Below are 27,801 nucleotides of genomic sequence, written 5' to 3'. Positions count from 1 at the left end.
TGTGGTATGTACCCATACATTAAGAATACATTTCCACTGTAAAATGCTGAGCTGTTTCCTCTTAGTACACTAGTTCAGAAGCAGCAGAAATAATCCTCAGCACATTAGGAGGATGCCAGTTAAGTCTCTATCCTCGTTCATTTTGACTAAACAGAAATGTCAGATTTGTCTCTTATTTAAATATATAAAGACCAGCAAGGATAGTTGATTGAATTTAACTATGAATCAGATCTCATTTGTAGTAAAATTTAGAAGAAGAAAGACATATTGATTCTAAAGCTTAAGGTAATAAAAACTCATGCTTCTGTCCCAGGATTAAAGGTTAGCCAATCATGCTGGTTTTATTATATTAATTCAACAATGAAGTATTGTTTTAAAGCAGCTTGCTCACAAGCCATTTTGATAGGAATCCAAAGCATGTTTCAGAAACTGTCAACAGCATTCCACAGAAACACAATGGGCGTTTGTTTTTAAAATTCAGTCAGCCACTTTCAAACAGTACTAATCCCATTAATTTAAAACAGGATGATGGAATATCTTATATATCAGAGATCCTTCTTGTCTATCTTAATTATATACAGAATAAAGCGGTTGCAATTTGAATATGGCATGTCATATTACTAGACAGCATGTGGTGTATTACCCAACCAACCGTTCGTTCATGATCCCAATTGTTGGTGTATCCTCTATCTATTTGACCTTAGCAACCTGGTAAGTTACCAAAAATTGAGAGCTGTCAGACAATAAGTGCCTGCCTGTGAAAGAGTTTGAGGAACTTTCAAGCTGAAATAAATATATCCTTGAACAGGAATGATTGCCAAGTCACAGAGATAGTTTCCTGACACAAATGCAGTTTAGTTTGTACCAAAGCTGGAATGTAGAGAAACGAGAACAGACATGCTCACAGCTTTGCAGACTACTTTAGAGCTTAGATAATTTTGTGGCCAAAACTTGAAGGAAAATAGAATACAGTTACAGGTGTTTAGTGCAAGTTGCTGTTCTTGCTGAGGATACTTGTGCTCACTTCTGATTTGTTCGCTCCTCACCCACAAGGCTGTTAACTTCCAGCAAAGATGAGGGATGATGATAAAAAACAGAAACCCAATTGTATTACGAAATAATATATTCTCTACTAAATGCTTGATTTTTATCAAGATGGCTGTTCATTAGTTTTAATTTTTGAAGCACAGCTGCAATCATTTCCATGATGCTGTGAAATACTCTGTTAAACTAGAGACCAGAGAAATGTGTTTACAAACTGTAATTCTTGAAGGAAATATGGAAATACTAAAATGAATCATCTATTTATCTCTAAGTTTAGGGTAGCCTTGTTTTATTATTTTCAGGTTACAGTTTCTAAAATCATTGGTAGTTCAGGAATTTAATGATTTGTCCAATCTATGACATACGGTATTAATTATCCAGAGATTTTGTGAATAAAGAGAGCCTGGTGTCTGGCTGAGCAGAACAGCTGTTCCAGACAGTTAATGCCCAGGATTAGGGTGAACTAGAGGGAAGCTGAGACAAGAATGGTGCTGGTTATGTTTCTGCTCAGAAAGGCTGATTAGTACCAAGAAGCCTGCCTGTCTGCCCATGTCCCAGTTTGGGTTTGGGTGGAAAAATACTACTTGAAATAAATTCTCCTTCTGTAAGGAGCACAAACAGTTATTAGTATGAAAGGTGTACCCAAGAGCTGCTTTATGCTACAGAGAGTTATGGTGGGAATGGGAATTTTGACAGTATTGTCAGCAGTAACTCTGTGCTCCTTGACATTTTTGCCAAGGATTGAATTGTATTTGAATGGAGATTTCAATGTCATTTTTCCTTTCCATGTCTGTTTACTCACCTCCTTCCCTTCTGTTCTCTAACTCTACTTCTGCCTGAAGTAGAACAGAAGAGATATGAGTATGATTTTCTCTGTCTGCTATTAATATTCTCTCTTTCCACAGAATTGACCAAAAAATGTCTGGAGGCCAGAGCGGGTATGAACTGTGTGAGGCCAAAGCCATCCTGAAGGAACTGAAGTCCATCAGAAAAGCAATCAGTTCAGGCGAGAGAGAAAAACAAGATTTAATGAAGGTATTTTGATTGGTTCATGGAAGTTTTCTGTGCATTTGTTTTAACATGACTCTCTTCCTGATGATGAATACCTTGCATTTTATACTTTTAAGGGATTCTCAAAACTCTTTGAGCCAAACTAGTATTGAAATTAATTTTCAGATGCAGAAACTGAAGCCTGTGACATTCCTAGTTCAAAAAGCTGCTCTGTCAGGGAATATAGATTTTTTTTTCGAACTTGAATGTAAGCTACAGTGCATGTGTTACCTCTAAAGCATAATTAGAATATTCAAGTGGACAAAACTGATATATATTCTGAGATGCCTGACCATTTTGTAAATCAGTGAAAGTTTTCCTAAAATAAATTGTTCTATTTCTGAAGCATATTTCCTTTTTAGGTTTTTTTTCAGCAAAATTCATAATTGATTGGTAAATTAAAAAACAAACAAAGTCCCAAAACAGACAGAAACCCAAATGAGTAGCTTTTACATTTTCATAGGTGTTGGTCACCCTTAGTGTCTTACTTATGGCTTACTTACTTACTTACTAATGGCTTGATTAAAAGGATGTATTGCTGAATATGAAATAAACCCAGAATTTTTATCAAAGAGGTTTTTTTGTAAATATCTTATGGAGATAAACTAGTATAATAAGCATGGTAAAGTGCAAAGGAACTTTAATGCCACTTCCTTCTCTAATTCCTGGACAGAGTCTTGCAAAACTGAGGGAAAAATTCAATGTTGACCAAACCACTGAAACATCTGAACCAGACTTGAGTTCCAGCTCTGTAAACTCCCAGCTGTGTTTTCCTAGACAAACTCTGGATACAGGGTCTCAGACTGACATTTCTGGTGAGGTGAGCTTTTTTCCATTTTGTCCAGTGTTAAGAGAAATTGAAGGAGAATGCTACTGTTAATGGAAATTGGAATCAGATGGCTGCTCGCTGTTGCATATAGCATTTATATGTATACTTGTTTCACAGAACTACTTAGAATCACTCACACTAGAATTACTTTTCTGATTTTTTGCCCTTGAATTTTAAATCAAGATTCAGATGAACTTTATACATTTGTCATGAAGCATTTATGGCAATCTAATTTAGTCAAATGGTTCCAGTACAGGGAAGATCAGGAGAAGTGGATATAATTTTTTTTTATCTGTCTATAGGATATGTTTCACCATACATAGCGAATTAAAGATGAAGATTTTTTTTTTCATTTTCAAGAAAAAAATCTCAGAATTCAAATGCACAATTTCATTTCACACAGCTGAAGAACTGTTCATGGAATTGTTCAGTGATTTAGTAAAACCTTATTTCACTGATGATATATATAACATACACAGAAGGCTGTTTAATTTTGATACCTTCTTTGAAGTTCTGCAAGCTAAGTTTGTAAGAAAGAGAGTGTACAAGGCTTTCCAGACAAAGAGCTTGTCTGTGTTTTGTAACAAATTTATTAAAGTCTAACTTTGAAATGCATCGCCATAGTTCTAAATTCTGAGGTCAACAGAATTCATAGTAGGGGATCAGAATTTTCAGTGCAGTCGCTGCAAGACTTATTTGAAAACGCTGCCTTTACTGTGATGGAATATTGGCACTTGGTAGTGCAGTTGCTAAAAATGTACGAAGTGGCTCAGAAGAAAACAGCACTGTTTTGTACAGCTGAGTAGATGATATCTTAACTAGACATTTAACAGCAAGTGTGGGGCTGGTTACAGGGGCCGGGGAGTACTTCTATTTTTCTTTAAGTTGTAATGTTTCTAGCCTCTGCCTAGGTTTTGTTGGTTTGTTTAGAAACTTTGCACGGTAACGGGGCTACTTTTTTTTTGTTTGTTTGGGTTTTTTTTTCCCCCTCAACAGATCGGAGCAAGAAGTAGATGGACGTTGGCAGAGAAGGTCAGACTGAGTCTGCAGTACGAAGAGGCCAAGCGAAGGTAACGGGGGCGGTGGGAGCTCGGGGTGCCCGCGGCTCCAAAGCCGAGCTCGCAGCGACATCCAGCGGGCGGCACCGCCGCGGCTGCTCCTTAGGGCTGAACTGCGTGTGTCGTGAAACAAAATTAAAACACTGACAAATTACTGGCAGTTCCAGGATTAAGGGAATATAGAGTGAGCTGGCTTCCTAAGGAAAGCAGTCGCCAGGTTATTTATGTCCATTATATCCTTCTTTGGGATCATAATTTCACTTTACTATACCACTGAAGGCTCGTCAGTTTTAGAGTTGCTTCAGACTTCCAGTGCAGATTTAGCAGGCTTAATTATTTCTTTTTTCCCTTGGTGCTTTTGATAATTTAAAAACTTGTTAGCACTATGAGTTGGCTTTTTTTTCATTAGTTTAATGTGAGGAGAAAAGAAGTCAGGAACTGCTCTGCTGATGAATGTGGAATGCCTTTCAAATAAAGTTCTGTGGTACTTGCCCATGAAAGTGGTGCCATCTTGATGAATTGCCACAGCACTGAAAAATGGGCATCAGGAAGCAGAACATTCAGGGTTCAAATGACATCTTCTGGTGCACCAGAAGTGCTGCATAATAGTGGGGCAAGATTTACTGTTGGGATAGTACTCTAGTGTGGTATTATTTTCTAGTACTTGTCAGCAAATTATTTGTCAGCTATTCAGAAGCCTTTTTGTTTTTGTTGCAGAGATTCTTTGTAATTTAAGGCAAATAGAAATCTAAGCACTATTCCACACCCAAAGTTTTGGGATTTTTTAAATATGAAGAGCTAAACAAGGCAACAAAATAAAAAAATAGCATTTTTCCCCAGATGAAAACTGTGCCTAGAATGCAATTTAATCTGAAATTTAAATATTATTTCAGTTGGGAAACAGTGGCAGGATCATTTTAAAAACTACAAGAATAAATTTGCTGCTTAGAAGTATCATGTAACAGCTTAGTTGCTTTTAGGTTTTAAAGGTAGAAGTCTGCATGACTGGTTTTTTTGCCTAATTTCAAATGTATACTTCCTTCTACAGAGTAGTAGCTACCGTCCTTATCAGTAACAACAATAATCCTTTATATGCTCATCATGGATCATAAAAACTCATTGTGTAATCAATGCATTCATCCAAGAACACCAAGGCTATTGTGTTTGTTCAGTATTGAACATGTATGATTTTGGCTTAGAATCATCATGTACATAATGTTAATTGTCAGGTGGTCACTTAGATGCCAGGTAGGTGGCATTGTTTCTCAGGCATAATTGATCCAAAACCTGATCACTCTCTGTTTTGGCTGTGTCTTGATACCAAGAAGTCCCAGTGTTGCATTTTATCTTTCTTTTGTAAGAACAAAAAACTTCCTTGAAGTAAGTCAGTTTGCCACTTCTATCTTGGGGTGGGGAGAAAAGAGAAAAAAGGAGAAACAGTACAGTGCTCAGAGTATGGGGTACTGCAGCACAGGATGTTTCTTTCTCACAAATTACTTAGCCAAGAACATGGGTCAAAATTTCAATGTATGTAATTTGGAACAATGAAGATACATACTAGTTTGCACATGAAGTTCAGTACTAATAATACCCTCCCCCCAAATATTGTGGCTGCTGTAACTATCACTAATTTAATAAGTGTTCACCATCTTCTCTGAAATAATAAATGTGCAAATTCTCAATTACTTTGTGGTAAAATAGCTAAGATGAAGAGAGGGTCTTGTAAGTGAACATCTCTACTTGAAAATTATCAGATAATTTTGTACATTGCAGATTTGATGTTGCTTAGCCAGCAGAATGTCTTGAAGATGTGGAGTGTTCATAACTATGCTTTGAATTCAGTTGCAGTTGTTATGGGAAAGGATCTGATGTAGCATGCTGACAATCCTATCCTGATACGGTGAAGATCAGGCTAATACTCGTTTTTGGCCTGTTGTGGCATCCCACCTTTAAGAGGAGAGGAGCACCCAAGATTCATAGATGCCCATGGTCAAAAAGGAATGGCAGAAGTCAGAGTCAGCAAAAACTTACAAGCTTGTATTAGAAAATTATACACACAGCATGGAAATTGGGATGTCACTCCCTGACCTCCGAGTATAAACAATGGTGATGGATTTTGAATAGGGGGTAGGATGAAATTGGAAAGGGAGAGAACAGGAAGAAAGCAAGCAAGGAAATAAACAAACATCACCATTCCTGGCTCCAGCATTGCTCCATCTCATGGGGTGTCCTGGGGTACCTGTTTATAGCCAAATTTTCTTTGCCCTGGAGTTACGTTTCTCACTTTCGATGCACATTAGCTACCATGAGCAGTCTGTTCTTCCAGACCTTTCTGGAAATGGGTTGGGGACTTCAGGAGCTTTGGTGGTCTTGATCCCCCCCCTGCTGCAATGGGAACAGGGGTTGCACAAACTTAAATTGTTGAGTTCATCTCTTTTCTTTCTAGGTAGCTGCTGTTGTATTGTCTTTTCCTTTAATTGCAAAGAAGGGCAATGCTTTTGTCTTAAGATTTGCTGAAGTGAGCACCTTGCTGTGGTGCACATTCTTTCACCATGGCCATGCCTGTTTCTGAGGAGCTGTCAGCCTCCCACAGCATAGGAGAAATCCATCATGCTCATGAATGAGTAAAGCATGGTGCCACTGCTATGCTACCAGACAGATTGCTTTCAATAAAGCTTTTAATAACATTGTAACTTCTACTTGAACTGGAATAGGAGCAACTGATTTTCAATGCATATGCATGTTGTTGCTGCCCTCAACATGTGGCCTGATTCTCTGGTATAGTCTGCATTCTTGTCAAACAAAGCTAAAAGTAGGGCTATGAGTATAAAAGGTTGTTATATCCTGATATGTTTCAAAATACTGTATCACTTCTCTCTTTCCTGGGCTTTGTGTGCTGGGCTGGACTCAGGTAAAACTGCTTTGTTTTATTTTAGCATGGCTAATTTGAAGATTGAACTCTCTAAGCTAGATAGTGAAGCCTGGCCTGGAGCACTGGACGTGGAAAAGGAAAAACTGATGTTAATCAATGAAAAAGAAGAGCTTTTAAAGGAGCTCCAGTTTGTTACACCACGAAAACGTAGTCAAGATGAGCTAGAGCAGCTAGAAGCAGAAAGGAAGAAGCTGGAAGAAGAGCTGGTGTCTGTGAAAAGCACACCCAGTCAAGCACTGGCTGAAAGGTAAGGGGTTGTCTTTTGCTAATATTAAATGCTGCTTTCTGCAATCTAACCTTGGTATTCATTGCAGACCCTGAACTATAACTTGATGGGGTGTTCTCCTTCAGTGACTGTTCTATGCAGATCTTAATTAAATTTGTTATTGGCCCAATGGGTAGAAAAACAAAGAAATCTTCAGTACTATGAGAGAATGTGAACACCCTGTATCTGCTCTGCAGTATCAGTTGCTCTGTGTTTGTTACCAGCATGAAAATGCCTGTGACAGATGTTAAATAACTGAGGAATGTCAACACACCAGCAGGGAAGGCAATACATCATTCACTCGTTTCTGATAATAGCTGTAAACTGTTTGAACTCAGGTTACAAAGATTATCTTGACTGTTGTAACATCTGAAGCCTTTCATTGTGAGTTTTATTACACACAAAAATGCAATCAAAAGGGGAAAACCCCAAAAAGTTCAGATGAAAAGGATAATTGCTGCAAAACTTTCCTACTTTGCTGCTGCCTAACTAGTAAGTGAAGCTACTTTCACAATAAATTGGTTTTAGCCATATTCAGAGTTTGAGAAAATCAAAGCTGACTGTCACAGATGGACTTTTCCTCAGCTCTAAGTGGAAATAAATTTAGGGGCACCTCTAGCCCACATAAAAGGCAATAAACACAAAATGTCATTGTGTATATCACTGTAGTATGCCTTACTGAAGTAATACAATCAGCTTTGTGTGGCTTTCTTACTTCCCTCTACTAGGAAACATCTGCTGTTGCTCCAGTGCGCTGTGTGGCTAAATTCTTGTTATAGGATTAGAAGCTGAGTAACAAGGAAATCTTTTTGTTTACAAAGTACAAATGTGTGTATTATAGAAGACTTCTTTTAACATTTGTGCACCTTTTTAATAGTTTAAACTGCATTATATTAATAATTCAAATATGTTTTAGAAGAAGGGAACTATATTTTTACAGGAGAAGCTACCTCTAGTACCTAAAGTACCATGGATCTGTTACTCTTTGACTGCCATTAATAAATGGAGAATGAGGGGTCAGTAATAAAATCACATTCACAAATAAGTAATCTAAGTCTAAGATTTTGATAATATGCTGTTGTTTAGCTAAATCTTGACTCAAGCTATAAATAGGTAGCTGGTGTCTGAATCTTGTGGTTTGGGTTTGCTTTAGTGCCAGAGTAAGTTCTACTCTTGAGTGTTCTTCCATACATGTCAGATTCCAAACTTGGAGTACCAAGGGCAAGTAAAATTGTCCCCCATTGTCAAGAAGAAATGAATTTTCCATGTATAGTGACAGAATGAGTTGTTAGAGCTTCCTTCTTCCTCCCCTCTCTTTTCCTCTAACTTTTTTTCTTTGATTTTTAATCCTGAAAATATGGAGTGTTGGGGCTTTTTTCCCCCTGAGGTTAATGTAAGGTATGTTTTGCACGGCTGGTTGAGGTAGCAGTTATGGTGGCTTCTGGGTTGCTTTTTTGTTATTCCAATGAATTTCTAGCTTCAACTTTTTATACTAGAACTGTCGTCTTTGGTGACTTCAGTGCACATAAATTCTTTCACATGAGGCTATTTTGAGGATTATTTCTGGTTTGTCTACTATAGACAAAGTAAATATTTTTTTTCCAGAAGGATTCAGATGATGAAACTTTCTCTGAAATGTTAACTAAAAAAATACATTTAATTCTATCACATCAATCAGCAGCGTTTCATGTCTTGGAGATGAGGGAGATTCTCTTCTCCATTATAAGTGGAGGAGCCATGCCATCTTCAAAATGTACTCTTTTTGCATGTCCATTTTCTTAATGAGATTTCATGAATGCCTTCAGTTTGCAGTGTTTTCACAGGTACTGATAATGAAGCAGCATAAGAAGCTGTGGATTGTGCCAGAGCTTAATGCAATGAGGGTTCTTTCATTTGGTTTAGTGGTTTGGTTTTATTTCTGAAGGGAAAAGGAACAGGAGACGTGCACTGACTTAAAACAAAAACATTCTGGCATAGCCCAGGGTTATTTTGAAGCAGGATGCTGAAATTGTCACTAGTAGATGTACGTGGATTCAATTTACAGAAGGAGGGTGTAGATCATAACATATCAACTTCAAAAAGGCAGAGACAGGGCATACTCTGACTGTTTTAAGAATCCTTAAAGCAACTGTGTAGAAATAACTGGATTGTGGAACTGTTGAAAATTACTTGCTGCTTTCTTGCCTCTGAGTTCCGTTATTGCTTTAATCCTTGGCAAGTATCTCCCAAGTAAACAGGACCATTTGAACAGGTCCATGATTTAAGTACTTGATTATGCTGTTGCTTGCAAAACTGGCACCTGCTCTTGTGCCTGTCACAAACATGTCTACCTAAGTTTGCATTAAAAGGCTAGGTATGTGCACTTAACTTTTTAATGTATTTTTTTAAAGATTCTCTGCCCCTTTCAGCGATGTTACAATTTAAGATCAAGAGAGAAAGATGTCTCACTAATGCTGAAGTCCCTCCTACAAGGAGTAATAGGTTCATTTAAATTGAAGTGGTGCAAACAGGAGAGACTGAGAGAGGCTCATGTCAGAATAGGTAACACAACAGTTGTTTAGGTGTTTACACTGGGTTTTTTGGAAATTATAGTTCCTGTTTGTGGTATAAAGAGGGAAGGTTCATTGTCTGAAAGTTTTGGAGGTGGGATTGTTGGGTTTTTGGTGTTTTTTTTCCATTTGGCCTGATACAGAATGAAAAAAACTTTCCCTGAATCTCAATTTGTTGTGCAACAATAAAATTACTTCCTGCATTTCCTCAAAGTTCCACAAGTGATTCATCACTCAGCTTGTGTTTGTTATTTGTGACTAGCATCTTTCTGACATTACTCTGCAGGTATTAACAATTGTATTTAATTACTAGTAGATCAAATTACTTTTAGGAAAGAAAAATTTTTTAGGTGCTAAATTATAAGAGATAAATTATGTTTATCAACTTTCTTAAGGTAGTAAAAGAAAACAAACTAGTTAATTCTCCTTTTGAAACAAAACCCAATGAAACCTTTTAGTTCAATAGTACAAATTCAGTTGCTATAGTGTCTCTCTCGAGGTGGCTGTAGGTGTGTCTTTTGAGGACTTCAGTCAGAGAAGTTCCTAAGCTTTTATTCTCTTTCTTGTCTTCTATCATTAGTAGTTAAACACAGCAATTTCTATGCCTCTTCTTTGAGAGAAAAATCATAGTTCAGTACTGAAAAGCCACAAAAGAGCTAGTGAAGAGCACTCTTGTTTGGGAAAAGCAGGATAGATTAGGCTTTAAAATAAGACAAAAGGTGTCGATAAATAATAAAATGATAGGAAAGAGTGTCTGATAATATAGATGAAGATAATTGTTGGTGTGGAAACCTGTGTGTATGTCTTCCTGAGCAGAGAATGAAATGCTGTGGATGCTTTTAACAGCCATAGCAGGTATTGGCAGACGAACACATCACTGCAGTGTGAGAGCACGTGTGGTGTGGGCAGTGGAGTGGAAGTCACACCTTGGCTCACCTCGGGGTAACTTATTCACCTTTGCATAACCCAGATTTACTCTCTGGGTAAGCATGGGTGTAAGCAAGTGCTTTTCATGCCTTGCTGAATCAGGGACTTAATGTCTTTTTGCTGGTATCTGATGTTCAAAGGGGAGTGAATTCTGTGCACTCTTGAGTATCTAATTCAGTTGATTCACTTTGAGTAAGAAAGCAATGGTTGATGTTTCTTGTTTCTCAGATTAGTTGCTTGAGAACTTGTGACATGTATCAGTTGACTGAGCAAGGCCTAGAGGAGAATATCGTAATCCACATCTACAGGAGGATTTTAGCTGAATCCACTGAGAGAAAGCAATTTATTTAGTGTAAATGGAGTGATAAAAGGGAATTAAAAGAGGGGAAAAAATCACTCTAAAGGTTAGTGAATAATTTTTCCTAGCCAAGAGGAATAGGAGAGTTCCCCATTTTGTGGCTTTAGAGCTGTGCTAGGTAACAAGGCAGGAAGCAATAAATCCTGCTTTCCATAAAGGTGAACTTGATGATGAGCATTACAATGCTGTGTGCCTCTGAGGTGCTGACAAAGCTGCTGGGAATGTAGAGATCTTTACCAAGGACTCCTAAATATGGTCTATAATCTCAGAACCTTTCAATGAATGCTGCTTTGATTTGCTGTGCTTTATCTCTATATAAATATTCTGAAATTAAAGAGAGTGCTTTGATTTTAAACTTCAAAATATCAAAACTAATACTGGTATTACCGGTATTAGTGTTCTTTTGGTTTGTTTTGGTGGTGTTTTCCTGGTTTTGTTGGTTGGTTTTTTTCTTGGAACAATATTAAGTGAGGAGGCAGTCTGCAGCATGACTTTTAAAAACCCTATGAGTGTAGATCTTATTATCCTGAAGTTGCAGGTATTTTCCCAGTGCTCATCTGTTACTCTTTTACTGGGTGCATGTTCCCCTTGGTACAGTGTGAATGTCCCAACCCTGTGCTTGCCTGTACACTCAGCAGCTTTGTTACAGTGCTTGGTATTCTGCAGGTAAATCACTCTACTGAAGCAGTTGGGGTTTTATGATCAGACCGAGAGCTAACACAGTATTTTGGATTTTAGTCACTGGCAACCTGATAAAAAAAACCATAGGGATCTTCACTTTGTTTCTTTTTTATCTATAAAATGTTCTAGCCTATTCTACAATGCTTTCCTGAACTAATATGTCCATCTTTTTGCAGATTAAAATTGGAGGAGAGAAGAAAAGAGTTGGTACAGAAACTTGAAGAAACTACAAAGTTAACTACCTATTTGCATTCACAGCTTAGGAGGTGAGATTGTACTGCATGATGTAAAACCTGTTTTGTAGTGGACTTGGATGTCTCAACTTCATTCTAAGGTTTTTCTCTTAGCTGGAAGCTCAGCAAAATTTATTTAAGTAAGAAAATACAAGTGTAATAGCTTTAAGCATTTTGTCACCTTGCAAACCTGGTGTACTTTTATGATTTCAGCAAATTTTATAAGTTGATAGTTCTGTTTTTGTTCAGTAAATATGTTTTAAGTGTCTAGAAGGGCCTGCTTGAATTATTTTTCCTGACATTTTTTCCCAGCAGTCCTCAAGATCTGGGCAGTGACACTTAGTTTCTCTGGCCTGGCAGGACTCCCTATCTCTTGTTATTAATGGGACAAGATTGCATGTTACAGCCTTTGTCATAATTTATATAGTTGGATTTACTGTGCACATGGAGCGTGTGTTGTCACACAGATGGGAAGCAGTTCTGCTATAAGTTGTCTATCTGGCATCTTTCCCAGGTGCTTGGGCATAGGCGAGGCTGCATGAATTGCTCTAGAGGTGGCAACACTCCTCTGCTGTCATAAGCTCCATCCTGGGGATCCCTGTGCTCTCACATTGACCACATGAGCACTCACATCAGAGTGGAGCAGGTTTCTGATGGGATGTAGCAGCTTAGAGGGCTGCTGTTATTGCCAGACCAATTTGTCAAACCTGCAGCCTTCTCCAGAAGAAAAGGGCTTTAGGCAGGTGGCCATAAGCTGGAAAAACTGCCCTGGTAGTGTGCAGGTTGGGCACACTGAGCTAAGCCAGCTATGGGTGCTTTAAACATAATGCCCCAGGCAGCTTTTGGTTGTAATCTCTTACAAGGCAGTTTCAGTGAAGCTTCCCTCTCTTTGGTCTGTTTTATGCTGGTTCAGTAACATCAGTATGTGTTTGTGCTTTCTTTGCAGCCTCTCAGCTAGTACCTTATCTGTGTCTTCAGGGAGCAGTTTGGGATCCCTGGCATCCAGCCGGGGATCTCTGAACACATCAAGCAGAGGGTCGCTAAACTCGCTCAGCTCCATGGATCTCTACTATAACCAAGGCGATCAAATTACAGACTTGGACTATCAGTACAAACTTGATTTCATATTGCAGGAAAAAACTGGTTACATTCCTTCGGGACCCATCACTACCATTCATGAAAATGAAGTGGTCAGTTCCCCTGGGAGACTTGGTTACAGTGACTCTCCTTCAGCTGCAGACCACCCCAAGTTGACTGAACCTCCCAAATCTGTGACATCACTGTCTTCCAGATCCTCACTCTCCTCCTTGTCCCCCCCAGGCTCCCCTTTGGTATTAGAAGCTGCATTTTCAGTGTCAGCTCAAAATTCCCCTCTGCATCACCTCACTACGGACTTTGAAGACTCTGATCTTTCAGGTGATTTTGCAGGCATTAGCTTCTGCGAGAACCAAATATTATTGGACTCTGAAGCCAGAGCAGGATCTCAGATTCCTACAGATGATAAAGATCTAAATATTAGGCAGCCTCTGCCTTCTCTACATGAAGGAAGTTCAGGTAATTTAAAAAACCCTAATGTTAAATGTACATGCAACATGAAATTAACAGCTGGCTCTTGAAATGAGGAGGTACCTTGTGTAACTGAAGAGTATCTTGATCAGCATGCACTTGCATGTTCTGAGGTATGTTACCTAACTGCTGCAGACAGCTGCAAATCACCCTGATTCTGTCCACATTTTTCAATAGCTATTTTAGAAAGTAAGTTCATGTGTTGCAATCTGTCATGAAAACAGTAATACAAAAACCTGAAGCTGGATTTTGAAAGCATGGAGGATGCATGGTGTTCCTAGGTTTTATAGAATGTATGGATATAGAGCAAATATCCTCTGCTGGTTTTTTGATTACTTGAAATCAGATACTTAGTTTGTCATTGAAGAGTAAGTTACAAACTTACATCCTCAGTAAACGACACTTCTGGCCTGAGAATTATGTGTTCTGTATATCTGATTATTTGAGCCTGCTGTCACAGAAAGATCTGCAGTTCATTTTGAATTGAGAAAGACTACAAGCCGTGTAAGTTACAGTGAGAGTTTCCCCATTTTTAACATGGATTTCACAGCTTTCAACTTTTAATCCAAGTTAGAACAGAGCTCTTAAGTGAGTCTAGGCTCCCCCTGCGGCCTGTGGGTAACTTTCAAAAGAATAAGACATCTTGTCCTAAAGCATACTTCCCTTTAAAGAAGAAGGGATGAATGATTACGAGTTATCAAGGTATCCTTAGTTACTAGCTAACTTTAAGACGGTTGAATTAGGTGTGATGAATTCCACCTCTGGTCTGTAGCAAAAGCCAAGCAACATACTTAATCATCTTATATTGTCAGAACCTTTGGCAGAGCCAGAATTTCAAAAATCCCAGCTGTCAAGAATTGATGGCTTGTGCTCTAGTCTTAGAGTGCTCGCTTTGCTGCCTTATGTTAGGGCTGACAGTATATTGTGCACATCCCTCTGCACATTTATTCTTTTCTAGTGTCATTCTGTGTCATTGTCTTCAAGTATGTTGCAAACCATTCATGTTTGTGTTACACTTCGTTTTCTCAAGGAAGAACGGAGTGAGACAGATTTCCAGTAGTGCTGAGCACTGGCAGCCCTATTTGAAACCTGGTCAGTACCTGGCATTTCCAACTGTATTTCCCAGCTGGTAGGGAAGCAGGTAACTAAGGAGCTTGATGTTTTAGAATAAATATGGCCCAGCTCTTGAGCATTGTCCAGATTTGTTACCAAGTTTGAACCCTTGTGCTTGGGAGTTTTCCAATTTTTAATAAAAATACCTTGTCATATCCACACAGTTATATATTTTAATGAGAAATTTGCTTCTATTTTTTTTTTTAATTCTCTCAAGGAATTGTTGTAACATCTGTTGTCTAACTAGATTAGCTTACTGCAGTACTGTGGTAATTTCAATGTTGGCCAGAGCAATGTGGCACCAGAAGAGAAAGATATGGTGTGCTTAGTACAGCTGGGAGGCTCCACTCTGCTTCACTGTGCAGAAGGCAAACAAGAAATTGACTGATGTCCTAATGGTCGGAACCTGTGAAATGCAAAGTTAAAAATCATGGAAAGGGAATTTGGGGCAAGGGGTCTTTTTTGTCCTTTGTCTTTTCAGGATAGTGTAGCACAGTAGTCGTTTCACTTTAGAGCCATATTGTAAAAGATTGAAACAATAATTAATTTTCCTGCCTATATTTCAGCAGCATATCCTTTCCAAATTAACAACAATTTTCAGTCTGTCTTTGCAATCTGGCTACAGCTCACATAGTCAAAGAACTGAATTCAAAATGGCTTGGAATTTGGGAACACTTTGGGCTATGTGGAATCAAAATTTTTTTAAAAGAAATTATTTCTATAGATCATTATTTTCAAAGGCATTGTGTGGTTCTCTAACATTTTTTAACTCCTTGATTTTATCTTATTCTGGATATTGTCAGGTTGCCTTTTAAGTCTGTATAAATAGTTATGGTTTCAAAATATAAATTCATTCTGTGATTCTTTGTACTGATACTTCCTCATGTAGCACCATATGCATAATACAATTTGTCTTTAAACTTGTATTAAGGCTGCTAAAACAAGTATTTGAATTTTGAATAGCCAGGTTACACTAATTACACTTCAATACCTCTGATTTCCACAGTGAAATGGGCCTCATGGTGAGACTTCAGTAATTATAAGTGAGACACAGACCTGAGGTTTGTTTAGTGTTTCTACTCCAATTTCATTCTTGAAACTGCTGTGATGCTGAATGGGAAGGTTTGAACAAACTCAGCCAGAGGCACTAAACCTGCATAGAAAATTTCAGCCCACACGCTTAGGTTTTTACAGGACTACAGATCTGAATACTGCTAAATCTTAACTTGGGCATAGACAAAGACTCAGTGGTAGTACAGCTCCTATCATCCTGTAATCTGCACTGGCTCTCTAGATGCAGTGTTCACCTGCTTCTCTGGCTGTCTCTGACTTTTCTGTACAGGTGAACCATAGAGATATTTGTTCCTCTGCACATGTCCCTGCTGTCAGAAACCAAGTTGGAATATCTTGTAGTTCTTCCACAGTCAGTCTCTGTCATTGTCAAAGTCAATTCAGGCTGCCGTGGTAATTCCTAAGGGTAATCAATAAATCATGTCATCACCTTCACCTCTTGCATGGTGAGGGGGAAAGGAAAGAGCACTTCATCATCAAGGAAAAAGCATTCCTACTGCCATAAATAAAAGCACAAATGCAGCAATCAATCATCTAATCTAGAGCCTTAAATTTTAACATCTTAACAGGATGTAAAGTCATGATTCAGATGGGGATGATAATGCATACCAATATCCTCACCCCTTGGCAGATAAAAGGACTGCATAGGCCCTCAGCTTACTGTGCTGCAGAATGTGGCTTCACGGCATGACACTTGCATATGAATGCAAGTTGAAGATTAAAGCTAAGTAGTCATTGAGAGCCTGTAGCATAGAAAGTTTTTGATGATAGTAAACCAGAGAGGATTTTATTTCTAGCAGTTATATCACTGGGGAGAGGGTGTCTGTCTGACTTTTGAATATTTAATAAACAGTAGGCAAGCACTTGGTATGTAGCTGCAGTGTAACCACAGTGCTGAATGTGAACGTGGCAAATAGTGGTTTAAAGATCAGGAAAATGAGGGTTGCTAATGAAGGGTAAAAACTAGCTCAATGCATAAGGGTGATCATAGGAGTCTGTGTCTCTGGGAAGGAATAATAGTACATTTTCAAATTCATCAGTTTGGTTATATCTGTGGCCAGAATATGTGGTAACAGCAGTACAGTCTCAGAATGTTTAATGATATGGAACAAAACTACTCTGTGATGCTCAGCTGAGGGTCATCGCTTTCAACTTAACAACTTTCTAAGCTATGCTCACCTCTCTTTTTGAATATTAATCTCTTGGACTAATTTACCTTCTTTTTCCTTTTTGTAGGTGGTGATTTATCAAGAACAGCTGGTCATCTCCTTGAGGAGAAAACAGCTTGTGTATCTGCTGCTGTGTCTGATGAGTCTGTAGCTGGAGATAGTGGTGTATATGAAGCTTCTGTGAAACAGTAGGTTTGAGAAATTATGCAAGTCTTTCCACTAAAAATTTAAATATATCTATGATTGGTTACCAGCAGAAGTTGTTAAGAAGCCATGCCATTTTTAGAAATAATTTGTATTTTCAGATGGAAAGGAAGGCATATTTTCCAAACAGCGTTTGACTTGGGTTCATTTTTGTGCTTGTATAACTTGGTTGAATAGCATTAATATACTTCTTTATAATCTTGGAGATTTTTTTTTTCTTGCTAGAAGTGTTCCCAAGAGAAAAGCTTGATTTAAACTATGCAGGTTCTGCCATGTGACTCTATTGACAATACTCTGAGTTACTGTTTTTTACTTCTTGTTCTGTTAAGCATTTTTAAGATTGCTTAGCATTTTTTTGGAAAGTTTTTATTTTAAAAAAGAGGTTATAGAAAAGACAAGAAAAAACTCTGTTGTAATGTTGGTATTAAAATAATCTAGGTTGAGGCTTAATGTTCACTGCAGTAATCAGGATATAAGAAACATATTTGCTGTTATTTTTTAACCAGACAACTTCTATAGGATTCTTCATACTAGTTTATATAGTATTGCCTGTAATCTTCAGTAATCAGCCTCAGGCCTTTCTGAATTATTGCTGCAGTTGTCAAACTATTCCAGCAGCAACTGTCCCTAAAACAAGTCCTGCTGTTGTGTAGGCTCTGAAATTCTTATTTGGAGTGCATGCTGTAATTAAATTAGAATGTTTAGGAGAATGGATGTATGTTCTGTGTATGCATATCTTAATAATTGCTGAAAGCTAACTATAATTTTCCAAAATTTGAGTATTTGCCTGGTTTTCCTAGACCAAATGAAACTGAGGACATTGTATATAGTGAAGATGATGCAACAACTCTAGAGGCTGCTCAGGTACAAATAGGACTCAGGTGAGTGACCAGCAAAGGGAGTATTTCTGTTGATCCATAAATATGAACAGTAAACTTCCCTTTTGTTGTCCTTTCTTTAACAGATATGACCACAGCAATTCCAGTTTCGTGATAATCATAGTACAGCTTAGAAACCTCCCAGCGTTTTCTGTCCTCCTTGGCTCTAAGGTGTAAGTCAAACAATCACTGAGTTGTGTTGAAATATAAGAGTATAATAATAAATCTTAAAAATTCTCTAAAGGAATGTGTTGATTTATGGCTTAAGAGCACTGAAATATGTATGAAACTTTTCAAACTTGTAGTATTTAGCTTTTGCATATTCCAGCAAGGCTGCAAGAATAAGATGTTACCAGGAGATTTGCACATTCCACTAACTGGAATAAAAAGGATTTTAAAATGGTGTTTTTCCTACTGCTTCTAAACGCTCTAGATTTGTGAGTGCAGAACAGCTATGCCATAGTTACTAGAAACATTCTTTTGATACTTTGGCATCGAAGACACATTTATGTGTCTTTTTGGTGTAAAACGGTATTTAATGCAGTATTTGTCTTTTAAGTCAGCTTTTAAAGGAAAGGGGTAATTTAATAAACTGCAAGTGGACAAGCACAGATTCACAATTCAGATACACCATCCCTAACAACTAGAGCTTGGAGGTCTGTTAAGAAATAGTTCTTGAGTCAAATTGGACCAACATGCAAAGTCTAAAAGTAAAATACAGTGTAAATCATACGTAGAAAATGAACATAAAAGCCTGAATATGTTACCACTGAGTTTCAAATCCAAAATTCTCATCTGTATAAATAAGTACAGGTTGCCTTGGGGACGCTTGTACTTGAGCAAGCTTTTTGACAGACTGTAAGACTACCTTAAACTGTTGAAAAGCTTCATAAGATTGAAGTAGGATATAATCAGTCCTTGAAAATTTTTGTTTTCTTGCTGGTTCTTTTCCCTTTGTATCCCGTTGCCTTAAATTTGATTCACAGATAACTGGGAAGCCACTGGATATAGCAAGGATGCATTAAGGATAGAGGCCTGGGTGCTTGCTGGATTTTTCTGTTTGCTTTTGTTAATAACAAATGGTTGTTCTACTACTATCCTTCCTTTTCTGAACTAGTCTTTCCTCTGCTGACCTTCTAAGTCCACTAACAATTAGCACAAAAAACCAGAAAAAGTATAGAAGACTAAATTAACACAGGTGAGAGGAAAACTAGATAATGTAGAAGGGCAAAAAGATGTTCAACAACATAAAGCTAGGTCAGGGCAGGCATCTTTTTAGGAATTGAAGTGTGAAGTTGTAATTAATAGTCAAGAAGTCCAGACCTGCTTCTGCTAAAAGAGATTTGGTGAAATTAAAGTGACACGAAACAAGGAGGAAGGAGGGGCAAGGTAAAGGCAAGACCTTGCAAATAGCATTTTTTCTGTCACTTGCATTTGTGTGCATATATGTGGAATCTGTACAGATACATACAATAATAAAAATAAGGTCTGGAAAAAGATGCCACATTATAGCTGCATTTCCAAGAACATCAACTGGACAAGTTAGTGCTTTACTGAACTTTTACACATTGAGGAATAGATTTGACATGAGGTGTTAGTGATACTATAAAAACTGCTTACTTTTAGTCCAGGTAGAGAATAGTTGAAGCGCTAACATGTCAGGGTCACTTTCAGGTGAGAAGTCGTAGGTTTGTCACAGTAAAATCTGATTCATCAGTTGACTCTTTAAGTTTATTAATTTAAATGAAAGTAAGCACTCCTGTATAATAAAGTGAGAGAGCATTTTCTTTCACTTCTTTGTTTACCTTCATTTGGCCTGATGCCAATAAAATGGCAAACAGTTACTAAAAGAAAGTTTCAGTGAACCACCTTTTAAACATACTTGGAGTTACAGTATGCTACCGCTTCACCTCAAGACTGGCATGTCAAAATGTGGGATACCTGCATGTGAACCAAACAACTTAGATTTTGCTCTTTATTCCAAGAAGTTTGGCATAACTGGGAAATAAAGACTATGCCCAAATTCAAGTAAAAATATTGTATTTCTCATAGAAATTTCTGTTGATTTAACTTATGTAAAATTAAGTTTTTAATAAAATAATTGAAACTATGCATGAAGTCATATAATACAGTAGTACTACTGTAAATTTTGAGAGATTATTCTCTAGAATTATTTACATTAGCCTACTATTTCTTCTTGCTTTAGCCAGCTTCATTGTGTTCTATTCTCCAGTGAATACCATTTATATTTAAAGGTGGTACCAGAAACAGACTAATAGATAGGCACAGAAAAGATGTAAAACTATTACTATGCTCATTAGTGTGTATGAGAAACTGTGCAACAGGTAAATAGCACATACAAATTGCATTAAAAGTGTCTTTACTCTGTCAAGCTGCTGCTAAAGTGAGACCTACAAGTTAGCTAATACAACTTCTGTCCACATAATATCCATTCCTACTGGTTGTATAAAAGGAATGCAGCCTTGTAACTTTGTAATTTCAAGTTATTTTATGTACTTGAATTTAGGCTTGCAAGATGCATTCTTCAAAGTTCCACTTAATATGTTATGGATTGATCTTAAGCATTTATGGCCCTAGCTATTTTCTGGGTTTCCTTAGTTTTCTGCTTTCTTTGGAAATTTTGTTTATTTCCTTAAAAGATTAAAAGACATCACTGCTTTTCAGTACTGCTTGCTTTATTCTAAGAATTTAATTTTTACATCCACCCCAGTTTTTTTAGTTTTTTAAAATCAACATTAAGGACATGTTTCCTCTCACCTGTGATATGATCTTCATTGTTTACAGTACTAAACTTGGACAGAGTCAGAAACTGCTACCTCTCTTGCTAATACTACCTTACCAGGCACAAAAATTCCTTTCTGGGAAATGTTTCTAAAAAGGACAAGAGGAGTTTCACTTTGTCATATATACTTTTTTCCATACCACTGATAAGTTACTTCCATTTTGTTGACATGCAGTCCTTAAGTTGATGATGGGGTGAACTTCTCTCATGCATCACCAACAAGTGCCAGTTTAAACAGAGGTAAAGATTTTGTTTTGTTTCTGGCAGGTATATTAGAGTAGCAGTCCTTCCATCCTCCACTGATATCAGCTCTCTGTTCCGCACTAAAGTTCATCCTGCCATGGATACCATTTTATTCAACGAGATATTCAGAGTAGCTATTTCTCAAGTAAAACTGCCACAGAAGACACTGAGAGTAGATGTCTGTGCTGTCAGTAGAAGTCGTCGGGAAGAATGTTTGGTATGCGCTTTTATTTCTGGTGCTTTTTTGGCATGCATTTGTTTATAGTGTCCCCTCTTATTTTGATGGTCAAGGCTGCTAAAATTCCACAACACTTGGAGACAAAGTCCTGAAGCATAACTTAGTTGTTGCTATAGTACCTAGAATATTACCTTTCTCTGAAACTCCTGGTACAGAATCTAATCCTGGATGGAAGGTATTTTGATAATTCTAACACTACTTTAACCCTTTAATTACAATTGATATTCCATCTTTGCCATTGTATACGTAAGACCCCTCTAAACTTCAATGCAACATTATTTTAATGCTAGGTTTTAAAGTAAAAACTGAAGAACAGCCACAGAAAAAAAAAAAAAAAGAGCAAACCGTCATTTGTCACAACTTGTCACAAGAACAAAATAAATTACATTTTTGGTCATTATTTTGGACTATATGATAGACACCTTTTTGGTCTTTATGATCTGTTGAAACAAAAAAGCATGACATTTATAGATCAGCCCACTGGAAGCTGTCACTTCAAATTTTGTTGTTAATCGTAGTCATCACCGAATAAGTGATGCTTCATTTACTTTCAAATTGCTTTTGCATGATCTGGTATGATTCAAGTCTAGTTTTTCACCATGAGAGGGATTTTAGTAGCACACTGAGATTTTTTCAGTTACAACACACAATCTGATGGTGTTCATCAGCTCCAGCGACTGTGAAACAGCCTCACTTTCAGAATGTAGAAGTTAACTTAGTTCCTGGGGAACGTCTTGGTCTTTTTCAGTATGTAAGCATTTTCCTCTGAGGAAAGGGAAGGGCAACAGAACAAAGATGCAACCTCAGGCAGGATACAAAGGTGAAGAAAGGACTCAACAATAACAAAAATCCCCAGTGAAGACAAGGGTTGTTTGCAAGATCAAATGAAAGAGTTGGGAGTACCATCCCCAGCAGAAAGCCCTGGACAACATGACCAGAGTCTTGGCAAGAGCTATGTGTGCTGTGGAGATAATATGCTTTGCCAGAGAACAGAGGATTTTAATCTCCAAGGCACAGCCCAAACATGAGTACTTCAGAAGTTTTCCCAGAGTACCAACTCAGTGGATGTCAGTGCTTGTCCAAATGAAAGGGTTTCTTAATCTCTTTTGCTGGCTTTTCATCTCCTTCTTCCCTGGTTAGAGGAAGCAAGGTCATCTATTATTTGCCAAATGCATTTTTGTGGTGGGACAGCTGAAAAATCATGTGATGCTGCCCCAGGAGCTGGTGCTGCACAGGTTTTCATTACTGAATGCACTAGAGCAGGTGTGTGTAATACTGTGGTATGGGATGGGGTCTGCATATGAGGAGACATCTCTGCAGACTAAAATAAAGAGATGGCAGAATGGACATTTCCATGTACTTCTATTTGTCTATTTTATCTGGAAGTGGAGGGAAATAGAAAACTGTACAGTTAAAAAGGAAATTAAGGTTCATGTCAATTTTGTGCTGCCTATTTTGCATGATGAGTACAGTAGAATGTTTTGTAGGAAACAGAACAAATTTAAATATTTTTTTTTCCCCTTTTCCTATTTTGTGCAGGCTGGGACTCAGATCAGCCTGGCAGATTTATCACTTTCTGCTGAGACTTGCACTCTGTGGTACAGCCTCTTGCCTTGCAAGCAGAGTCCTGGCAAAAAACCCAAGGAACAAAATGATGAATACATGTTTCTGTTAAGCAAGCAATCACAGTCATTGGACTCACTGGACTTGGTGAGTGACATGTTGGTTATTAATGTGATAGCAAGAAAAACGCCAGAGACCGCAGTTGTGCCGTTGCATTGTAGTCATTTGAATGTGTAAGCTGCCCTCCTCTGAAGGTCCAAGGGCCTGTTTTGCAGGCATTTCTATGTAGGGTGACTTTGTGTGAGCAGGGCCTTTTTGGGGCCTCAGACGGGAGTGGGGATATGGCAGATGCTTTTTACTGGATATGAGAGTGCACTTCCAGTTTGAAACCCTGCAGCCGTGTTTCTTTTTAGAAAGAATGTTATTGAAGAGCTTCCTTAAGTGTGTCATTGTCATATACCCACATGAAAAATTGCTATTTATTAACCATTTGAATCTGCATACTCAAAGCCATTGCATTGAACATACTGTTTATGCAAAACATACCAACTCTTCTGGTTAAATAAGCTTTTCTGCTTTTATTTCTTCTTAAGAGGACTGCATAGAAAATGTAACTTTGAAGAGCACCCTTTTTTCACCTAAGAACATTACAAGTATGAGAGGGAAGATGAGAAAAGATATTGAAGTATGATAGGAGCATATTTGATCACATTGTCATTTTAAAACCAATTGTTTTTTATTGAGATTTACTCTGTATAAAAGTAATCATTCAATGTGCTATACACTGACAATTCAAACCCCTTAACCTTGTGATCTGTGATTGTTTCTGCTGACATCAAGGAGCAGTGGGGTAATGCAGCTCTTCCAAGAGTTGTCATTTTCCTACCTGTTACGTAGCCTTCAACTCTGATTTCATCTTTTTCCTTGTGAGCAGGATGCTGTGTCAGCTCTCCTGGAGAGGACATCAGCTGAGCTGGAAGCAGTAGAACAAGAGCTGGCTGAAGATGAGGAGAAGGAACAAGAGCAAAGGGCCTCTGAGGAAGACTGGTAAAGACACTTTTCCTCCCTCACTGTTCATTCCTAATTGATTCAACTCATTCTTCCTTTTCTTAGATAAATGAAAGGGCTGTACTTTTGGAGATCATAGACTCATAGAATGGTATGAGTTGGAAGGGATCTTTAAAGGGATCCAGTCTAATACTGCTGCCATGGGCAGGGACACCTTCCACTACACCAGGTTGCTCAACACTCCATCCAACCTGGCCTTGAACATTTCCAAGGACAGGACATCTATAGCTCCTCTGGATAACCTGTTCCAATGCCTCACCACCACTGGAATTGGAGTATCGTGTTCTCTTGTGTGGTCAATTCATTCATGTTCTTTTATGTGTACAGTGTCTTGGCTGCTCTATGAACTCCTACTGCCAATGCTCCTCTAGTCCATGTACATCTTCCTGTGAAACCACTTGAGCTGTGAAGCCACTGGAAGTGTAGCAAAATATCAAATATTATAGTTGCATTAATTGGAACAGGCAAGCCGTAGGGTTTGAAAAGAGAGCTGCTGTCTGACAAAGTCAATGTTGGTGTACTTCCATTGATGGTCATGTTTTTGAAGAAATTGTGAATTTTCCCAAGAAACACATTTCTTGCTAAACTGCTATTTGAGTTCTGTTATTGTGCAATTTATTAGCTGCAGTGTAGAAGAAAATACATGCTTTATTGGGGGGAAGGATGTAGTGGCTTTTTGTTTTATGAATTTATAACCGAAGTCCTTCAACATTATGAACATGAAAGCTATTGAATATAGTGCAGTGCTGTCATAACAACCTTGAAGGTAAACTGCAGTAGTGCTTGTTGGATTTTGCTGGAGGCAGCAATGAAATGGGCCTTCACATCAACTTAGTGGAAGCATTTGTATGATAGCTGTTTTCCCTGTCAGGAAAATACATGCCTTACACATGCATGTGTGCAGATCTGGCCTTTCTGGTATCTTCCTCTGATGAGCTTTTTCAGTTTCAGAATAAGCCTGGGCTACCTCTGTTCATACAGGCTAGAGATGCTGGCAGAGGCCTCTGATGAAATTGTGGATGAAGAGGAAGATGGCTTCAGGCTGGAAGCAGAAGGCGACTGTAATGATGACGTGGGGTTACTCATGGATGCACCAGAAATGAATGAAGACAAGAACAGAGAGAACAGTGATGAGGCCCAGGAAAGCCAGCAAGCTGCTGTAATTCTAGCACTGGTGAATATCTTAAAATCACATTCCTGCAGTATCTCACTGTGTCTAAAAATCTATTTCTGAGCAATTATTGTAGAAGTCTGCTGCATCTATGCTTTTACAATTTGATGTGGCCTTTGCAGTAGCACTTTTCAGTATGTATGTACATGTTACAAAATTGATGTGGTCACTTCTGAACTATGGAAGAGGACATTGGACAGACATGCTAAGCAGGACTTCTATGTCCAAGACAATTAACAAAGACAATCTTCACCTTTTTTGTTACATATGGAGAATATTGAAAATACAAGAGTAGTTCAGTAGCTTCATCTTGTACCTATATAAAATATTTCTGCACATCTGTTTCATGGTTTCCTTTCCTTTTTTTCTGATTTGTCTACTAAACAGGGAAAAACACATGCCGAGGGTCAAGATCTTTAAACCAGTGCAGGGATTTCCTGATTTTTTCCCCTTATTTTTGGGCATGAAGTACAAGAACTGTCATAGCAGAAGAAAGGACAAAAGATTAATGAACAAAAAAATACAAAATGTGTATTAAAATTGTGTATGCTTTTGAACTGTTGAGGGTACTACTGTACCTACACACTACATAAAACAAATTCTAGTTCCATGTTCTTGGTAACTGTTGTTTTTTAAATTATATTCCACTTTCTTGAATGCTCTTTTAGTAAATGTTTAGTAAGTATATCCCTGATGTGGTAGCACACTCTAAGAAATAAAATTTTTAGTATCTTTCTGCATCTTAATAAAAACACTGTTGCCTGTTAAATCCACAAGTTCTATAAAACAGTAGAGGTAAAAAGAAGAAGAGCGACATCTCTTTCCTTCAACTTTGTGACAATACAAAAGTTTAACATCTCAGTGGACTTGCTAGAAACTGTAATTAACTTCCAATTAATGTGGCAAGATGCCAAATGAGCTAAGGCTGTGGTATTAAAAGGACTGACAGTGTGCTGGGTGGCAAGTGAATATAGATCAAAGCCCTAACTCGGCAAGGGGAGACGGCAAGGACGACATGTGAAGGTTAGACACACACACAAGTGCTTTGCTAAGGCTGGGCTGGGTGGACGCAGACAATGAGTGAAAGACAGCAGACTCCACTGCAGAGCCAGCCACAGCGTAGATCTCTGTATGCCACATCCCTCTCAGGGTTGCTGGTTGTGCTATATAGGTCACTGTATTTATCACCTGCACTGTGAAAACCGGGAACCTCATTAAATTATCCAAGCTGAAGAAAAAGCCCCAGTGGACATCAGTAATATTGGATGTTCCAGCTGCTGCAGAGCTTTGTCTAGCCTAGCAACCAAGATGATTGCAACATGGAAGTAAGCACAGGCTGTGCCACCCACAGAAATGGGGGCACTTGAGGCTCCCTCTAGCACATGTGAGAGAACTCTAGTAGGCAGCAGGCTGTGCTGAGGGACAGCAGCCAGCAGTGTCTTTTCCCTGGGTTCACAAGGCTGGCGAAGCTCTGGAGATTGCCATAAAGCAGCCCTGCTGCTGAGGCTTGGGGATGTATGGCAGTATGTCTAGAAGGACCTGGGCGGTGTCACTTTCCCAGCTGCCTCCTTTCAGTGTGCACAGGCACAATCTCTGGCATGGCAGAACCTTGCTCTTCTGCAAATGCCAAACAAAGTAAATGTAAATATGCAATAATCATTGCAAATGGCAAAGCAAAACATTTCTTGCACTGTGTTTGCATCAAACCATCTGCCAAGGCACAAATGCCTTTCTGCAAAAGCTTAGGCTTTACTGGCTACAAAGAGTACCTTCAAAGCCTCTTCACACACTCTTAAGCCTCTTGGGAAGTTTGTATTTCTGTACTTGGAACAGCTTCTCTGTAAATGCACAGTGCTTTTTTGCCGCTGGTCTTTTTCCATCCGCTGCAAGGTAACGAGAATGCTTGTAAAATCTGAAGGCACAAAAACTGTGTGGGGGCATGTATCTGACTATAGTAAGTCTTATACACTGAATTCCTTCTCATAGGTTGATAAGGAGACTAACACTGAGGAATCAGTTAATGAGACCTCAGCAGTCCGGCCCAAGGACAGAGGCAGCTGGAGCTCCAGACAGCGTCCCTTTGTCAGGAACAGCATGATCGTGCGCTCCCAAACCTTCTCACCAGGCGAGCGGAACCAATACATCTGCAGGGTAAGAGGAAAAACACTTGGAAGGAAGACCTATTAACCAAAGAGTCGTTTAACTTCTCGGGAATGAAGCCTTAATGACACTGAGTCCTGTACCAGTTTTGCTTGTGAGAGGCAGAGCTTGTGCTTTCTCTAGAGTCTTTCCCTATCTGAGCTGACACATAGTAGAATTGACTTTCAGAAGAGTTGCATACTCTTGCAAAACACCTCTACTAGGGCAAAAATACATCCTATTGGAGAGAAATAACACAGATGCCTTTGCTGGCTGTCTGCAAAAACTGTTTCCCTGCATGTCAGCAACTCCACACTCTTGCAGCAAAACAATTTGTTACAACATGAAATAGAATTCACTGTAAAATGCCATTGCATTACCATATTTTAATAATGCAACCATTTAAGGGTAACAGTGTGGAAAGAGCTCAGTCATCAATTTTAAATCTTGCTTTGTATCTCAACTGGTTTTAAACCTAGGCAGCCCAAATCCTGCTGTAATTGCATCTTTGAAAGATGTGCAAGCGCTGCCTCAGGGCTGGGTTTTAAACATGGCTTTGGCAGCTAAGTTTTCCAGTCTCTAGATCTATGGTAGTATGGAAAAACAGATTTAAATTGGAAGTCTTGCTGCTGCTAAACTAACTATGAAA

At 38.4% G+C, this 27,801-nt stretch overlaps 1 protein-coding gene across 2 annotated transcripts in view; it reads left to right on the top strand.

The window, feature by feature from the left end:
* WWC2 (WW and C2 domain containing 2) overlaps window positions 1–27,801 on the top strand; it is a 94,581-nt gene that overhangs the window by 53,603 nt on the left and 13,177 nt on the right. For both annotated transcript variants that reach the window (XM_066317557.1, XM_066317558.1), the window contains 14 exons: window positions 1,950–2,079; window positions 2,768–2,914; window positions 3,920–3,993; window positions 6,918–7,160; window positions 11,870–11,959; window positions 12,873–13,480; window positions 16,913–17,033; window positions 17,850–17,930; window positions 18,014–18,100; window positions 20,998–21,190; window positions 22,751–22,921; window positions 23,709–23,821; window positions 24,824–25,016; window positions 27,000–27,164. In XM_066317557.1, the coding sequence (XP_066173654.1) occupies window positions 1,950–2,079; window positions 2,768–2,914; window positions 3,920–3,993; window positions 6,918–7,160; window positions 11,870–11,959; window positions 12,873–13,480; window positions 16,913–17,033; window positions 17,850–17,930; window positions 18,014–18,100; window positions 20,998–21,190; window positions 22,751–22,921; window positions 23,709–23,821; window positions 24,824–25,016; window positions 27,000–27,164 (2,416 nt within the window). The remainder of the gene's footprint in view (window positions 1–1,949; window positions 2,080–2,767; window positions 2,915–3,919; window positions 3,994–6,917; window positions 7,161–11,869; window positions 11,960–12,872; window positions 13,481–16,912; window positions 17,034–17,849; window positions 17,931–18,013; window positions 18,101–20,997; window positions 21,191–22,750; window positions 22,922–23,708; window positions 23,822–24,823; window positions 25,017–26,999; window positions 27,165–27,801) is intronic.

This window comes from Sylvia atricapilla, chromosome 4, assembly GCF_009819655.1.
Source record: "Sylvia atricapilla isolate bSylAtr1 chromosome 4, bSylAtr1.pri, whole genome shotgun sequence".
Lineage (NCBI taxonomy): Eukaryota > Metazoa > Chordata > Aves > Passeriformes > Sylviidae > Sylvia > Sylvia atricapilla.
This window is presented reverse-complemented; position numbering and strand designations above follow the sequence as displayed.